We start from the raw sequence: 18471 nt of genomic DNA, 5'->3' as shown, positions 1-18471 counted from the left end.
GGCCTCAAGGCAGGGCACGGTTAATATACGGTACTTTTTGAAAGCCAACGGAAGCTGGTGAAACGCCTCACGCGTTTTAAGGAAATTACTGTATTTAGCAAAGGAGGATTCCATCGTTAAGTCCCCGTCTAAAACAGGAATCACTGGCAAGCAACCCGATTCGTAAGAGACCAGTGTGCACGTGCAGGTGTGCATATAGATATATCTTCCACAAGTATAGCTGTATATGTGAACATTTGCCATGCCCCTACAATCGGCTGTAAGCGGTTTGCAAAGGTACAAAGAACAAAAATCAAAAGGGAAAATCTGACTTCAGTTAAAGTGGGGGGAATTAAAAAGAAAAAGGATTCAGTAAGCTTTGGAAGTGCGTGTGTGTGTATATATGTTTGTACGCACATATGTATATATGCATCATCATTTCATCATTTTTTATTTGTATGCCGCCTTTCCACAGTTAAAAAACAATGCTCAAGGCGACTTACAGCATAACAAGATTTACATAATTACAAAAGTCATAAACAGTAAATAAACCACATCAAAAAAAAAAAATAATACACAACCAGATGGGAAACAATTTCCACATAAATCAAAATCTAAAACTAAGAATACAGCATTAATATCACAGTTTAAAATGACATAGGTGAAAAATAACAGCAATTCAAACAAAAAAGAAAAACAAAACGGAGCCCTCTCTGCCCAGTAACAGCAGCAGCAGCAGCAGTCCTTAGTTTATAGAGCCCATCAGTCCCCACTCTAGGTTAGGTGTTGAGTGGCAGGACTGGGGCCCTCAGGCACTGAGCAGTACCCTTTATATACACATAAATTGTGATAGAATATGCATATTTGGCGGCCTACATGTCGCGCCCAAAGAGGAAGTGCATCAACAAAAATGGAATAGATTTGCAAAAAAATGCATATTCTAATTTATATGTATTTAATAATAATGAAAAAGTAAATAGAAATACAACACATCTCATTCTAATGGAGAAGGCTGTGCCCAGGTGAGTCTGCCCAGGTGTGGCTGCTCAGTCTCTTGTCGGGATGCTAGCTTTTCACCATGGGCAACATCAAGGGACCCCAGCCTCTACTTAGATAGGGCTTTTGAATATTTAAACCAGATTTGGACTCAGTTGTGACCTTCAAAGAGAGGGCACCTTCAAATAAGACTGTCCTTCAAATAGAGGACAAATCAGCTAAAAGCTGATCACATACCCCCCCCCCCCAGTTATGACTTCCATGGTTGTCATGGGCAGGATCTCTCAGCCATCAAATGTCTGGGCGAACAGGAATGTTTTTTAAAATTCTTCCTGAAAACCAGCAATGAGGAAAACAGGCATACTTCACCAAGGAGGGAATCACAGCCAAGAAAGCCCTGTCATCCATCAAAGCCAACTGGGCAGCAGACAGAGGTGGTGGCACTGACAACCTCCCCTGCCAATTATGGTAATTGTAGGACCCAAGATGACTGATAACTGGTGGAGTCACTTCTTTCAGGTACTTGGGTCAAAAGCCATTTAGGCTAGTTTTATAAACTAGGACTGCTGATACCTTGAATTGGGCTTGGTAGCACAGTGCTAGCCAATGCAGAACTATCAGGACTGGTGACACATGGCTGCATCAGGCTGTCCTACTTATCAGGCAAGTAGCAATCTTCTGCATTAGCAGAATTTGCACAACTGAATATTTCCCCATCCTGAAGTGTTAAGATTCCCTGCCATCCCGTTGATTCAACTCTCCTCTCAGCTCTACATTGAGTTGATAATTCGTCTTACCACATCAATGGGACTTTCAGTTGTAACTGTCCTTCACAAACAGCAACTGAAAGAGATCAGGACTAGAAAAAGCTGCTGTTCCAGCCAACTGGGTAGATGGGGGGGCGGCGGTGAGCTGGAAGAGAAGGGAAGGGAGAGAGGAGTCATTCTACGTTGCCTAGTGACAATAATGCTGTCACCTTGGCTACCCAGACTGAGAAGTGAGAGTGTTATAGAAGTTCTTTTTGACATTCAAGCAGCCACCAGGCACAGAGGCAGGTAACTAGGGCAGCAACAGGTAGAAGTATACCCACTCCCCATTCCTTAATCCCTTAATGTGCACTCAGTAAGGGTGTTGGGAAGGGCAGAACAGGCCATGGTCCACTTTGCTTTCTCATAATCACTCTGGGATTGCATGAATGTCCAGCTCCCTTCTCTAAAAGTGTGTGAACTTGCCCTGTTTCCAACTATTCCACAAAAGGTGCGGGGGGGGGGGGGAGAGATAGACCAAAGATGGAATAAAGATAGAACAAAGATGGAAGACTCATTTATTTCCAGCTGATGGCTTGAAAGGATGTTGGGAAAATATCCTTAGAATAACAGCCCCGAAAGTTTTTGAATTGAATATGAATCCTGAAACGATTCCCTAATCTCTGTGTTTCTAGGTGCTTAGAGAAAAGTGTTAGCTAACAATTTATTGTAGGGAAGATACACATCTCACAAGTACTTTTGAAGCAATCCAAAAGCAGCTGGAGCCAAATACACGTTCATAATGAATCCAGGAGAAGCTGCCAAGATTACAAGGGTAAGTGTATGTGATTTGACTGTGTTGGACCTTGGGATGAAGACAGTAAGCTGAAAGAGATTTGAAAATCTTGTGTGAAGGCCCTCCTTTTCTTGTTAGGAGTACTTAATTATTCTTGCTACTGAATTCGGAATTCAGATGCTTTGTGGGATTAAATATTGATGAGAGTTCCCTCCTTTTGCGAAGTATGCTGCTGTCAGGTGTAATAAGCTGGAAAGTGTTAGTTTAGGGAATAGGCTTAACCAGTGTACATGTCTGGAAGAAACAGCTTCAAAAGGATTAGTTTTTAGTAGCATCTGTCTCTGCATATTGATTAGCTCCTGCTTAAAACACTTTGGCTTGTCTAGCTTTTAAATGAAAGCATGGGACTGAAGCAAGAGGAACTAAGAGTTGGGTACCAGAGGTTGGTAAAAGACCTTTCTCTTCCTGAGACCCTGGAATGCTGCTGCCAATCCTAGAATCACAGAGGTGGAAGGAACCTCAGCGGCCATCTAGACCAACCATTGCTAATGGAGGTAGCCATCCAGACTCTACCTAATGAAGGAGAGTCCACCCCTTGCTAGGCAGTGTACTCCACTTCTGGGCAGGTTGTATACTGTCAAGAAGTTCTTCCTAAGGGTAGACAGTACTGGGCAAAATATAAGACAGCTTTCCATGTGCATATGGATTGCACTGTTTTAGATTTCCAGTGGGGTCTCAGATGATCACATGCACATCCTTAATAAAAGTAGTAATAATAGTCCTCCCCACTGGAAACTAGCACATCAGGGCATGGACCCAGGGAGTGGTCTGAATGAACGTGATGCTGCTGCCTTGGATTTCAGACCATCCATTCATATGGTTTCTCTTTAAGCTGGTTTTATATTTTTGGGTTGCTTTTTAGTGTTTTTATCATTCTGATGTTGGTGCTGTAAACTGAACTGGTAGCACAGCTGGTGTAGAGTGGTTTAGAAACTGAATGAATAAATTTCTTAAATGTAACCTTCCTTGAGTTCCATGATGGATGAAAGATGGAATATATAAATCACATTGGTTTCTTGTTGTAGCCTTTCCCAACCTCCAGATGCTTGGAACTATGATCAGCTGCAGCCAGCATGGCCATTGGACTGATGGGAACTGTAGTCCCCAAATAATAATAATAATAATAATAATAATAATAATAATAATAATAATAATAATACTTTATTGTTTATACCCCACCCATCTGGCTGGTTTCCTCAGCCACTCTGGGCAGCTTCCAACAAAATATTAAAATCCTTAAGATATTAAAAGCTTCCCTAAACAGGGCTCCTGTCATATTGAACTTGTGGTGACTTGGTAAATTTGATGAGCAGTAGAATCAACACAGGAAAGAAGAAAATACTTCTTCACAGAGCACATAATTAATTTGTGGATAATTAACAGCCCCAGGATGTGTGGATGGCTGCTGATTAGATGGATTTAAAATGGGATTAGACAAGTTTATGGAGAACTGTCAGTGGCTGTAATAATTAAACAGAACCTCTATATTCTCAGGAAGCTTCATCAGAGGCAGTGTATCTTGAAATGTCAGTTGCTACAGAAAAGCAGCTAAGGAAGGCAGTTGCATTCATGCCCAGCTTGAGAGCTTCCAGGAAGATGGGCCTTTGGTCTGATCCCTCAGGCGTCATCCCCCCCCCCATGCAAAGAGCTTCCTTTTTACAAATGTGTGAATAAACATTCAATTATAAGAGCCCACTTCTGCAGTCTGAAGTGATAGAGCCGGGATGGTTTTTTATAACCTTGGTAAGAATTTTACCTGAGTATGTGTGAAGAAGACGACAATCGCACACAGAGCTTTTTTAGAATACCAATTAGTACTGTTCAAATTGAAAAATATGAGCACCACAAGCAGCTTGTCTTTTGTGTTTATTTTTTTTAAAATAATAATTTTTATTAAGTTTTCCATTTTAACAATCCAATCAAATCACATTAAATATTCCAAATTATGCAAATACATATCATAAAGTCCAAATATTTTGCCAAATTATAATTTTTTGTTGGGGGTTCCCATGCTTCAAGTTCAGTGGGGTCCAATCACCTCATATTTCTACTGCTTTAAGTGTCCACTAGTCCCTTCTTTAAATCTTCTTGTTATTATCCTTCTTCTTTCATAGCCTCTGAGTTGTTTCCACAGGTGAGCTGAAATGAGCAATATTATGCTTCTGTGTGAACTTTGTATGACTCTCCCTATTATTATTATTTTTGCAGCTGGTAAATCTTTTATTTGCAGTATATCTTCACACGCTGGTATTTATGCCGAATCCATCCAAAAGTCCTTCTCGGGTGGCAGACGCCATCTTTTCTCAGTTCTGATGAAATATAATCTAGGTGTTTGCTCATTAATTTTCTCAGACAGGTTGCTCCAAACATTAGTCTTTCCAGAGGAGGTTTGCCAAATCGAAATTGAGATATAGATGTAATAACAAAGTAAGGGCTCACCTCCTCCTATGACTATTAATCTCTGCAACACAGTCTGTCTCATAATGGCGGATCCCGATTAAATAGTGCGTCACAACAGAGTCTTTTATCTTCTTCCAAATATTTCGAAAAACAAAGGCTTTAATTAATATTATTATTTCCACACAGTTTATATTTTCTGATCTCACTTGCTATAAGTAGTATAGATGGATCTTCTGGGGGGGGGGCAGTTGTTAGGTAGTATCGTAGCAGGAAAAGAAAAAGTTTTATCCCCCCTCCTTTCCGTTCCGTTTCAACATACCGGCTTAGATGTTATTCTTTGATGTTATCTTTCTTCCAATCCGTCACTCTTGGCATCTCAGTGGCTGGCTTAATTAGCAGATAAAATACCCTTTCTTCGCTCGAAGCATGTCCATAAATCTTATATCCAATCTTTTATCTTAAGAAATGGAACTTGGAGTGCTCATATAGACAGCGTCCAGGAGACCCGAGCTCGCTCAAGGGCTTTCCATCCAGTGCCCTCCCTCCTTCTTTTCAAACTTGGGGGTGGTTTGTGGGCAGCTGCGGATGAGACTGCATCTTCCCTTCCACCGGGAAGAACCCTGGGAGGCTGATTACTCCCATCTCAGCCTCTTAACTACCTCGTGTGAGCTGGAGAGATGGTATTGTCGGCCTTCCATTGCGCTCCTAGCAGAGCCCCGCTTGTCTTTTGTGTTTAATTATGTCCACCGTTCAATTATGATATATACATAATTCAGGATTTCACTGGTGTTTTGATACTGATGTGTCATACACAACTCCTAGGCAGCAGTACAAAAAAGGCTTATGCCTGCATCTGGACAGTGGAGACTGGTCCATTAGGGCAAATGGGGCATTGCCCAGCCAACCTCCATCTGCCCTCAGCTAGCTTCCACCTGCCTGCCTTTTTTCTTAAAATCACTCCAGAAGGTGGCTCTGACTGTCAGCCTCTTTGCCCTTCGTCTCAGTGTTGCTCTTGTAGAATTCAGAAGGGAGGAGAATAGAGACAAAACCAGAATTAGTTGGCTCTATCTATCATTGGCTGTAGCTCAACCAGCCTCCTACATTTGACCTCTATGACTTCTGCTCTACCAACTTCAATGGCCACCAACCTCCACTTATTTCAGTCGAGGATATTGCCGGCTCGCACAACTGCTATTTTCCTTCTCCACCCCACTCCATTTCCAAAAGAGTAGTTCTGACTGTTGGCTCCCCCCTCTTTAGTCTCAGCATTGCCCCCTGTAGAACTCGGGAAGGAGGAGGATGGAGGGCAAAACTAGAATTTGTTGGCTCTGTCATTGGGTCTTGCTGAGCCTATCATTAGCCCTGGTTTCACCTACTTACTGTTGGCTTCCCTGCCTTCTGCTTATCAATCCCAATGGTCCCCATCTACCACTGTATCTAGATGGGCTTTGTATATCCGTCTAGTCCTATAGGCTTTCTTAACACATTACTTTTTTTCCTTTTTAATGATTCCTAGGAACAGAATGATTCCATCTATAATATGAGCCATGCCAAACAAATACCAGAGTTGCCACCTTTGCCAGGTTTGGCTGCAGAAGACCCCTCTGAACTGTATCAGGTATGTATACTTCTTATACTGCCCACTGGGTTACATCTATTAAAGCACCATCAGGCACTGCTTATGGGAGATGAGTGGTACTCTGGGAAGGCAGGTTCTTTGTGTTGCGAGTCAGGGTTCCAGATCCTACAGAAGAAATATTCTTAATAAAGCATGGTTTCGTTGTTCTTCATAAAGCACGGCTACAAGTAATTGGTTCCAAATGAAATGTGCTTTATGAGGATGTGCATCGAACAGTTACATTTCACAAGAAATAATAGAATAGTTCTGCATTGTGAATAACGTCGTATGTACATGGATTCAAACAGTGGTGGTGGGAGTGCACTGGAGCCAGAGTAACATCAACCCAGATAGCAGATGAACTACTGGGACTAGGAATGCTTCTTCTAATAAGCATGGTCGAGTCATAGTAAAGAGAGGAAGGGAAGAAGTTTCTCTTGGATGCCTCTTTGCAATGGTTTTGTGTGTGCCTGCCTGACTTGTGGGCTAAAGTCTGGGCAAGCATAGACAAGCCATTCCACAGTGGGGCATTGTGATTTTGCTGGCTGCCCTCTGACCTGTCTTACAAACTTTGGCCATAATATATAATAACTGATGTGTATTTGTAGAATCCACTGGCCTAATAATGTGTGAGCTGTACCCAATCTGTGCACTGGGTTTGTTACATGCGGTACTGGGTGCAGAGGAGCTTGGGCAAAATGCATACAGTGGGCACCCTCCTTCCCACTCTCAACATTGCCCTTTCACTGGTCTGTGATACTGGAAGTGTCCAATGGAAGCTAGTCCTGTAGGGCAGATGAGGCACTGCCCCACCAAGCTCAATATGTTCTCAGCCAATCCCCACCTGCCACACCAGATTTAAGGCGGCACAGGCGGTTCCCTCCACAGGGTGCTGAACCAAGGGGGCGCAAAATAACAAAAGCAATAATAAACATATATTTATATGGTTACGTACTGAAAAGATCTGAAAAGGAACTGTACCAAAAGGAATTATTGTGAAAATAAGAAATATTTAGGGGGTGTTAAGTATAATTGTTTAAATGTGCACTGAAATGGAAAATAACTCTGTATATGTCTGTATGTGTACTGCTAAAAACATAGCATGGTTTGGAAAGTTCCATTGAGCTAAAACAAAAGCTCTTAGAGAGCTTGACAGGTGCTGATTAACTGAGAATGTATCTCTGCTAGCTCCCACAAGGTGTTTAAGTTGGATCGCATGAGATATTCATGTGTCCATTTTGGGTGTGTGAGTTAGGTGTTTGTTCTGAGGCACTAGAGAAGAAAGGATGTGCAAATGGTTCTCTCTAGGAACATAGCCTCAAGTTAATGGAGACTGTGTTGGAGAGACAGAGCTTTGATTTCAGCTCTGAATGAAGTTATTTCATATTTCTAAGATGTTCTACCTGTGCAGGAATCAGCACATGATATTATGTGATTATCTGGATGTAACATTATTTGTTTCATGTTTGTTTTGAAGCAATTTCTGTTAGTAAAGCTTTTGAACCATATTTTTGGACTGGACAATTTTTATTTCAGTTTTTATTCATTCTATTGCTTCTGAATGTGCAATATTAATAACCACAATAGGGGGCACCAAATTTTGTCCTTGCTCAGGTTGCCATATTACCTAAGTCCGTGCCTGTACCTGCCTACCTTTTTATTTACAACTAGTCCAGCGAGTAGCACTGATTGTCAGTCTCATTGTCTCAGTGGTGCTCTTGTACAATTCAGCAGGGAAGATAATAGGGGCAAAACCAGAAATAGTTGGCTTCATCTACCGTTGACTCTAGCTCAAGCAGCCATTTGATATGGCACCCCCTTCCCGACTCTGCCCTACCCAGTCCCAATGGGCACCAGCCTCCACTGTCATTACCTTATATCAGTTAAAGAAATTGCCGGCTAGCGCAACAGAATATAAACTGTTATTTTTTCTCCCCATCCCACTCCATTTCAGATGATCCAAAATAGCAGCTTTTACCCTTCTCTGATGCAAAGAGCATCCTGGACTTTGGCAGCTCCCTTTAAAGAGCAGCGTCATTTCCGGAGCCCCAGCAACTCCATTGCCAATAATTACACCCTCACTGCACAGAACTTGAAGATGAAAGATCTGCGTAAGATAGTTTCACCTTTAAAGGCAAGAAAGCCAACTGGGACCACAAGACATTCTCCACGTATCCTATGTGTTTGAAAACAGGCTTGTGTCTCTTGTCAAATGCATGTTTATCTTCCTGTCTTTTTGTCTGGCAAGCTCTGTATGTGTTGGCCCAGCCTTTGTTCTTCCCTCAAGCTTACAATTATTATTATTACTTATTAAATTTGTATATCACCCTTCATCTGAAGATCTCAGGGTGGTTCACAACAGAAAAATATAAAATGAAAATCCAAAATACATACAAAAACTGATAACCTCCCTCCCACAAACACATTTAAAAACCCTTAGGATGTTAATCAGCTGAACACCTGGTTGAAGAGAAACATTTTTGCCTGGTGCCTAATGATATGTACTGAGGGTGCCAGGCAAGCTTCTCTGCGAAGAGCATTCCACAAACACTGCCAAAGGCTGCCTATGCACCATATACTGTATTTAAACCATATCCCCCTCTCAAAGAATTCTGGGAACTGTAGTTTACCCCTCACAGAGCTACAGCTCCCAGCACTCTTAAGCTACTGTTCCCAGGATGATTTGGGGTGGATAATGTGCTTTAAATACACTTTAAATGTATGGTGTGTATGTAGCAAAACTCTACCACAGTAGATGGCATCACTACTCCTGCTTTGAAAAAAAAGTGTGGCCACTGGGCACTGCACTCTGCTGTGTTGCTGTTCCACTACAGCACTGGTGCTAGCAGTGCTTTGCACGCCCAGCTATCGGGGTGCCATGAGGGAGAAATCTATGTCTAAGCATTCCCTTAGCAAAGTGCTCCAATGTGTTTGGGGAACACTGGTGCACTCAGATCCTTCTTACAGGCTTCCCATAAACATCTGGTTGGCCACTATGAGAACAAGATGCTGGACTTGATGGGCCATTGGCCTGATCCAGTGCGGCTCTTCTTATGTTTTCCATGCCCCTTCCCACCTTGATGAGCCTTCGGCTGTGCAATTTTCTTGGCTTCAGTAGCCAAGCACCTATGAGTAAGCAATTTAAGTTTCCCAGAGTGCCCTAATCATTCTGAGAAATTTAAAACTGCAGCTCAGACTTTTGAGTCAGGGAGCCCAGGCTGGTTTATGCCCTGTTACGATCCAGGCAGGTGTCCAAGGGTGCTGGGTACTGATGGGCCTGGGTGGTGTGGTGGGTAACAGAAATAAAAGGGACATCTTCCTTCTCTTACCAATGGCTGCTGATATTCTGTGACTCTCTTCTAGCAATTGCAAGGTCTGCAAACATTCTTTGACATGAAAGTAATTTGGAGATTGCTGTCAGCCAAACAGCTTGTTATGCTGGGAGTCGCATGCTTATTTCCCCCATTATTTTAAAAATAAAAACACTAAATGCATCTGCGCTATCTGTCAAGTGAGAGGAAGAAGTGAATGACAGCAAGGGCTACTTGCATTTGATCTGGAAAGTTCCAGTGATTGAGGCTTTTTACCCCTTTCCTCTATGCCATTTTCTTCACCTAAATTGCGCCACCCCCAGCTGCTATTTCCTAGTGGTGTGGGGAATTGCAGGTATAATAGAAGCTCCTGTATTTCCCTGCTGAGCAAGTAGTACCTTTCTGTGTGCCGTGAAACCTGCTGACCATCTTTAGCTGCTTTTAGCACACAAACGCCTGTCTCATTTTAGTGGATGCTTGTCCATTAGGGTGAATGGGGCACTTCTCCACCAGCCTCAGTCTACTCTCAGCCTCCCCCCTCCACCTGCCTGCCTTGTTACTTAAAACTGATCTAGGGAATGGCTCTACCTGATATCAGCTCTGACACTACCTACTGGTGGCCTCCTTGCCTTCCACCCTACCAATCCCAAGGGGTACCAGCCACTACTAGGCTGGTATCAGAACAAGGTTAGGAAGGGGAGCATATGAGTTTGCTTCACTCCCCTATGTGCCTCTTCTGTTATAAAAAACAGACTCACCAGCCTGCTTTAAAAGCAAATGGATAGTCCTATGTTTAATAAACAGACACATGCATATTTTGGCTCTGTTTTGTATATTTCCAGTTTGGTCCCCTTTTCCTTATGTACATATGTCTGTTTTGTTCCCCACTAAGCAATTCTTAAAAAGCCACATTAAAATTAGCAGATTAAAATTTTATGTCTTTTGAACTGTTCTAGCATTTGCTGCAATGTAAGTACAAAAGGAAGTACAAAAGCTGGTAACTTCAGTTCAAATCAACACATAAGTTTGGGAGGTGCAGATCAGGTAGAATTTGCAAAGCTCAAGAGTCCCCAAATCTAGCCTAGTCTTTTCCTGTTTTGACTAGTGTTTTTTTCCCCTTGACCAAGTCATACAGCTCCAAAAGAATTTGCTCCCTCTGAGAAGAAGAAGAAACTTTCATCAGGAAATGTTGCTGATGACTATGACAGGTATTGTATAGTTTATAAGCTGTGCATTTATCTGACGGATACTTAGGGACTTGGGTGATAGTTGTTGTTCCATAAGCTTTCAAGCGACTCCTTGCCTTAAGCTACCCTGATGCTTTCCAGGTACAGGGAAAGAGATGATCTTATCACTAGTACTGAATGAAGATTCAGCTGCCAGTGAGCATAGCTGTCAACCATCCCTTTTTTTGCGGGACATTCCGTTATTCCAGCACCGTTTCCCGCTGCTTCCCGCTGTTATCCCGGATTGTTAGATATTCCGTAGACTGTCCCCAGGACAGGTGAGGCTGCTGATCCCTTATTTTCAAATCTGAAAGTTGACAGCTATGCCAGTGAGGGAGGAGAGGCGGATTTAGGGGAGCACAACCGGTTCGGTTGCACTGGGTGCAGAGCCTTAGAGGCACCGCAACTATGATGTAGAATGAGAGGTGAAAAACGGGGGACGTAGGCATGTGCCAAACATTAGCACTGCACAGAGCACTGTTGAAATTTGAGACCCCAAATCCACCACTGAGGGGAGGCTGGGGGAGGATCCTCTTTGTCTGGCAGCAAAATGACTTTGCCGGGCTGACTTCCTGGATTGTTTCTGCCATTCACACTGGGGAAGAGGATCATCAGAACAACTGAGCAGTATGTGTGCATGGTGCTTGCTCCCAGTATACCATGATAAGCCAGAAAACTTGGTGTTCTCATGATGGGTTAACTTGGCTCATGTGTGATGTTCACATATTTCTTCCAGTTCCTTCTCTCACCCAGGTAACACATACCAGAAACTAGCTCTTTATCTCAGGCAGCTAAGAGCACACAGCAATGAAAAACCGAGAAGCAAGGGAAGAAAATAATTCCGGACTGCATAGACACTGCAACTTTAATGCACATTAAAAGCACATTCTTTCCCTCAGATCAGAGAATTCTGGGCACTCCAGTTTACCCCTCAGAGCAACAATTTCCAGCAACCCTTAACCAACTACAGTGCCCCAAATTCTTTGACATCGATAATGTGCTTCAAATGTCCTTTATCGATATAATGGTTCCTCCTAAAGTGCTCAGATCTTGACCAGCCCGCTGGCCAGTCTAGCATCTCAGAACAAATCTAACAAATGGGGAGCAAAGGGCTCTCCACAGGACAGAATATTTCCAGCACAGAGCTAAATGTAGAGTAGAGATTGTGATAGAGGCCTCCCGCACAGCAAAAGATCTGGATTTGTAGGTTGCACAGGGTGGTATTCAACTAAGTTTTCTTAAAGTGGACTCATTAAAATTAATGGGCCAAATCTAGCCATGTTCATTAATTTCAGTGGGTCTGCTTTGAGAAAAATGTAGTTAAATATTACCCATAGACCTTACACAGGGTTGGTTCAGGCCCCATAAGACTACATTTGAAAACGGGAAATTCTTCTCCCCTCTATTGTTCCTTATGGGTTCTTTTGTTTGCTAGCTTTTAAATTATTTTCAAGCACACAGATTTATGCACACAGGCAGCAGCAGATAGCTGCACACATCCATGTTTGGGCACTTGCTTACAATATTAGCATTCAGTCTATCAAAGTGCTCACTTTTGAAATACATCAAAGGCTATCATTAAGACTTGCAAGTTCCAAGCAGTAATTATGTCTTCATTACTTGCTGGTTGGTTGTTGCTTAGGTCTAATTTAATCTGGGGAAAGTGGCTCACATCCCGCATATAGTGGCAAGATAATGTTTTATATTTGAGCTGTTTGGGGCCATTTTCCAACTGCTGTCATACGAGACTCTAATGTTGGCTTCTCCGTGCTTTTCACAGCCATGCAGCAATTCAGTGTTTCCGTCTTATGTGCTGCAGTGTCCTTCCACTGCCCTTTAATCCAATACCTGTATGATAGGGATAGGGAGCCTCAGGCTTGGGAGCCTTCCTGGACTCTATGGCCCTTGGGACTCCCTCCAGGTCATACCTCCTCCAAGCCACACCCTTTCTTCCCAGGCCATACCCCCCTCACTAGCTCTGCTTTGCATGAATGTTATTTGCCTTCCTGGAATGCATCCTTGAACTCAATGTCTCTTTCTGGATGGAGGATAGAGAGGGGCGCATGAGTCTGTAAGGATACTTGCCAACTTATATTTCTTGTTCCATCCACTTTTGCCTCTAGTCTCACCCACCACTGGCATGTGGCCCCCAGAAGGTTGCACAGAAGGGAATCTGGCCCTTGTGCTGTGAAATTCTCCCTGCCCATGATCATGGCTGATTAATATTCTTCAGTCTTTTAAATGTGTTTGTAGAAAGGGAGGAAGTTATTGTTTTGTTGTTTTTGTTTTAACTATTTATTTGTGTCTTTTGATCTTTTGATGAAGGGCAGTTTATTATTATTATTATTATTATTATTATTATTATTATTATTAGTAGTAGTAGTAGTAGTAGTAGTAATACTGGCTATCCAGAATTTCAAACAGAATTTTCCCCCAGCCATACAGTTAACCTGATATCCTTTGTGGATAGGTGGAAGACATAACTCATTATCTCTTTAACTGTTCCTTAGATAGAGATGCAAGAGGTCACCTCTATGCACTGACTGCAAAAAAAATAAGGGAAAATGAGTTAGATAAAATTGCTGTACATTGTTGTGGTGATTTGGTGGTTTAATCTGAAATCAAGCTGGATTTGAGTTTGTTGGTGTCTCTGGTAACTTCTCTCTCCTACATTATCCAATAAAAAATTGGATTTTTAAAAGAAAAAAAATACTAGAATTGGAGCTGTCAGAGGTGCACAATGGAAATTGTGTTTTAATGCTCAGGAACTTGGCAAAGCCTTTTTTAATTTTATGGATGTTTGTTCTGTATTATATTATTCATACTATTGTCTAAAGTAAGTTTGTCACTGCCTTTGGCTAGAACAATAAACTTATAAACTTGAGAACAATGGTATCCTTTGCATGCAGAACATGTACTCTGTCACTATTCTATGACTTTGAATATCCAAATTCCAAACCCACTTAATCCTTTAACCATTTAATATTTTAGTTTGCCTGGTTGTAAATCTTAATTTCAGTTTTTATAGGAGTTCCTTTTTTCCATTAAATAAAATAATGTGAGCAGAAAGGAAAGCTTAAATACATCTCCCCACCCTTCTCATTTTCCTGATGTATTATGTTACTTTTTTATTGCACTTTGCACAAAAGTTGTGCAACATGAGAGTTTCTGTTGAGTTAATTTTGCTGATAGAGTCTATGTAGAAAAGCTCTGTATATGCCAACTTGAGATTAAATAAATAAATAAATAAGATACAAGTATTTCTATCTATTTAGAATTTGTTCTAGCTGAATTTGTTTCCCTAACGATATGCTTTTGGTCATCAGTCCTCCAGATGTTTTGGACTACAACTTCTATCATCCCTGAGTATTGGCCAAACTAGCTGGGGCTGATGAGAGTACAGTGGTGCCCCGCAAGACGAATGCCTCGCAAGACGGAAAACTCACTAGACGAAAGAGTTTTCCGTTTTGGAGGTGCTTCGCAAAACGAATTTCCTATGGGCTTGCTTCGCAAGACGACAATGTCTTGCGAGTTCCTGCTGGTTCCCCCCCCCTTTTTTCTAAGCCGCTAAGCCGCTTATCAGCTGATCCGATCAGCAGATAAGCCTCTAAAAGCCTCTAATAGTGCTAATCCGCTAATCCTTCAATGGGCTTGCTTCGCAAGATGAAAAAAACCGCTAGACCAAGAGAATCACAGAACGGATTCTTTCCGTCTTGCGAGGCACCACTGTAGTAGTTCAAAGCACCTGGAGGGCACCAGGCTGGGGGAGGCCAGGCTAAGGGGACTAGAAGAAAGCTTGAGACATATTGAACATTTGGGGATGCTAAATGTATAGTAGGGATTGGCGTTGTCCAAAATGTCATTTCTGGTTACTTAGCCAACTCAGCTGGCGGCTTTTAGTTCCAGGGTGATGGCAACAGAGGAAGCACACAGTTTTGATTTGCTACTGACACCGGATAGGCAGAAATCTGAAACAGGAGTTCTCTGTTATTCTGACAACCAGCCTCTAACTCCAGAAGAGCAGCTTGTTGTGATGCTCAGGCATGAGGAGGAAATAAGTAAAGGAAAAACTCTACCCACAGAGAGTGATCTGCAGGTAAGGGAGCTGTTTCCTGAAACACAGGGAAACACAGGTCCCCTCCAGATGACTAGTTTATCCAGAATTCATCCTGCTTTTATCTGCAGCTTTTTATTTACAGTGGTACCTTGGGTTACATACGCTTCAGGTTACATACGCTTCAGGTTACAGACTCCACTACCCAGAAATAGTACCTCGGGTTAAGAACTTTGCTTCAGGATGAGAACAGATATCGCACAGCGGTGACGTGGCGGCAGTGGGAGGCCCCATTAGCTAAAGTGGTGCTTCAGGTTAAGAACAGTTTCAGGTTAAGAACGGACCTCCGGAATGAATTAAGTACTTAACCCGAGGTACCACTGTACTTCCTTCTTTGAAGCAAAATGAACCAATGTGAACCTGAACAGGAACTAAACCTGAATTAAAACTCTGCAGGTTTCTGGTTATAACAGAAGATTGGGGGCAATATGGTAAGCAAACAGTAGGCAGGAGATACTCAGGGCTGAGATGTTGGGCAGTCATCAAGTTGGGACAGAAGCCAAGCCAGGAGTTACAGTGAAGCAGAAGAAAGACACCAGGAATATCTACCGTTACCCAGGGAAAGTTTCATGCCAAACAAGAAGCCTTTTCAGCCTCTCTGGTCAGAGAGAGCCAGAAGCCAGCCTAAGTGGTGTGCAGGTGTGCAGAACCTTTGGCCCTCCAGATGTTGCTGATCCTATTTTCCCTGTTATACTCAATGCAATAAATCTGTACATATATATGTATTTACTTTCTAGCGATACTGTTACTACATCCATAAAGGCATCCGGAAAGATATGCTGGCACCACAGAACAAAGAAGTGATGGATAGCATTTTAAAGCATATCCCAAGTCATTTTCTCGCCAACCCAATGCTGGAGACGTTACTGAAAGAATTAACCGAAGAGATTCAGAATGATTATCATATTTGGCTCATGAAAGACATTGGTAAGAGAAAAGTGTGGTTTGGCATGGGCAGTGATTCTTGAATTTTTATTGTCACGAGGTCTGCAAGCTGAACACCGGAATTCTGCAACCTGGTTTCTAGGACTGGTCCTGTCTTTAGGTAGATTGTGGAAGCTGCCTAGGTGGCACTTTTTCGGTGTGAGTATAAAATAACAAACTGTAATCACATTTGATTTATTAGACACAGAGTCTCTAGCATAATCAGAACTACAGTTCTCAGCACCTTTAAAAACTACAGTTCCTAGGATTCTTTGTATGGCCTAGTGTGCCTTCTGCACGTGCTGCACACACTTAACCATTGCTTCCAAACTGCATCCAAACGGAGTTTCCTTCTTCTTCCCATGCTTTGTGTGGTTTTACCCTAGTTGATTACATCTTGATGGATCCAGAGGAGAGGAAAAGACTCTTTATATACAACATTCCATTGCCTTTTCCTCGAAGAGTGATTCGTGCACCAGTTCCATGGCACACAATCTACCAAGAAGTGAGAAGCTGGAACGAAGGTCACCTCTTCACAGTGAATCCTATGATGCTTACTTTGCAACGCCTCTGGTTCTCAGAGTAAGTCGCCTGGCTTATAAATATCCCCTAACTTATTTTTAAGTAATAAGTTTCTATTTGCTTTCTATGCAAACTCTTAACTGGCCATAGATTGATGAGATTGTGTGGAGTACAGTATCTTCTTGCTCACAATCACCTTATATTACTGAACAATATTGGCTATGGAGCCAACTGCCCTTCCCTCAGCTGTGAGTATAGATCAGTCCAGAAATATTTCTGGTGGCTTACAGGAGCAATCCCAGAGGACCCCTTGTGCTGTATACAGTAGGAAATTGCATTCAGTGCTATGCTGGTTCCAGTACAAGGGCTGTTGCTCAATGGCAGAGCATCTGTTTTGCATGAAGTAGGTATCCCAGGTTCAATCCCAACATCTCCAAGTATGGCTGGGAGACACACCTGCCTGAAACCCTGGAGAGCTGCTTGCAGCCATAGTAGATAATACTGATTTTGATGGACCAGTGGTCTGAGTTAGCATCAGGCAGCTTTCAGTGTCCCTAAAGGAGGGACTGTAGATCATTAGCAGAGCAACTGTCTTGCTTGGAGAAGGTCCCAGGTAGGGCTGGAGAGCTGCCCCCAGTCAATGTAGACAGTACTGAGCTAAACAGACCAGTGAACTGCCTTGTTATAAGGTAGCTTCCTATGTTCCGTAGACCGGGAAGGTATGATTGCATTTAATCCTTATTCCACATCATTATGTCAAGTTCATCACAGCCATGCATTTTTTTTCCCTTCCCTCCCTTAGGTTTTGTAACCTGAGGTTTGTTCGTACCCAGGAAATCCTCGAGGGTGATTTGCCACTACTGCCCAGCGAATTTGAAGACTTGGTCCGAAAACATTGTCAAGAAGCTCATGATATTCTTGAGAACAGGTCAGAGTGCTTTTGGAAAACCTATGACTTTCTAGCTGGTGTTGCACTACAGCTCCCAAAATCCCTGATGGTTGACCATGCTGGCTAGGGGCTGATAGGAGTTGGAGTCCAGCAACAGCTGGAGAGCCAGAAGTTCCCCACTTCTGCTTTATGTGAATGATGATTATGACATTGCTTTATTCATAGAAATGACCCAAAACAACCTGCTGTTAGAAAGATAAAAGTAACTTCTGTTGTTCCGCCTACTTTTTCTTAAGTTCACAGAGATGTGTGTGAACAGAATAACTGTGTGATGTTCTAAAACCTCGCTTTTAAAGCCATTCATTTCTGTCTTTGGTCATAGTAAATCCTGCAGGAGTCCACCACATTTCAGAGGCTTTAGAGAAAATGCCCTGAGCAGCATGAATTAATGCTACTGGCAATCAAGCAAGGGTGGGGAACTTTTTTTGGCTTGACAGACCCAATCGTTCTTCCCACCCCACACAGTGTTTGCAAAGTGCATCGTGCATCACTTCTCAAGTGCCCAACAACCAGCTGCTCATTGGGCACTTGGCCAGTGCTCTGCAAGGGGATTTTCCAAGCCCCTTTGGGCCAAGCTCTGTCTTTACCTGACCATCTGACATCAGGGTTAGGGCATGTGGGCGTGACTTGCCCGAGTCATGGGCCAAATGGAGGAGCTTGGTGGGGAAAGAAGCATCCACCAAGCTTGTGCCCTCCAAATATTTTGGACTATGTCTCCCATCAGCTGCAGCCCAAAACATATGGAGGGCACCAGGTTGGTGAAGGCTGTTTTACAACTCATCGTTTTAAAACAATCTTGACATATGCTGATAGGATAACTTACACATTAC

At 42.6% G+C, this 18471-nt stretch overlaps 1 protein-coding gene across 8 annotated transcripts in view; it reads left to right on the top strand.

Annotated features, from left to right (window-relative positions):
- Window positions 1-5: 5 nt before the first annotated feature.
- The window catches only part of DNAH3 (dynein axonemal heavy chain 3), an 84409-nt gene continuing 65943 nt past the window's right edge, over window positions 6-18471 (top strand). The window contains exons 1-9 of one of the 8 annotated variants that reach the window (XM_081169312.1): window positions 6-276; window positions 2417-2556; window positions 6494-6595; window positions 8550-8766; window positions 11042-11114; window positions 15039-15228; window positions 15984-16173; window positions 16557-16752; window positions 17495-17620. In XM_081169312.1, coding sequence (XP_081025438.1) covers window positions 2524-2556; window positions 6494-6595; window positions 8550-8766; window positions 11042-11114; window positions 15039-15228; window positions 15984-16173; window positions 16557-16752; window positions 17495-17620 — 1127 coding nt within the window. In that variant the 5' untranslated portion in view covers window positions 6-276; window positions 2417-2523. Of the gene's footprint in view, window positions 277-2005; window positions 2050-2416; window positions 2557-6493; window positions 6596-8549; window positions 8767-11041; window positions 11115-15038; window positions 15229-15983; window positions 16174-16556; window positions 16753-17494; window positions 17621-18471 lie in introns of those variants that run through there. The other 7 variants (XM_081169310.1, XM_081169306.1, XM_081169311.1 and 4 more) reach the window with 7 other exon arrangements.

The sequence above is a fragment of the Podarcis bocagei genome (assembly GCF_964188305.1).
Source record: "Podarcis bocagei genome assembly, chromosome: 14".
In the NCBI taxonomy this organism is placed as follows: domain Eukaryota; kingdom Metazoa; phylum Chordata; class Lepidosauria; order Squamata; family Lacertidae; genus Podarcis; species Podarcis bocagei.
The sequence above is the reverse complement of the archived record's forward strand: the minus strand, read 5'-3'. Positions and strand labels throughout refer to the sequence as shown.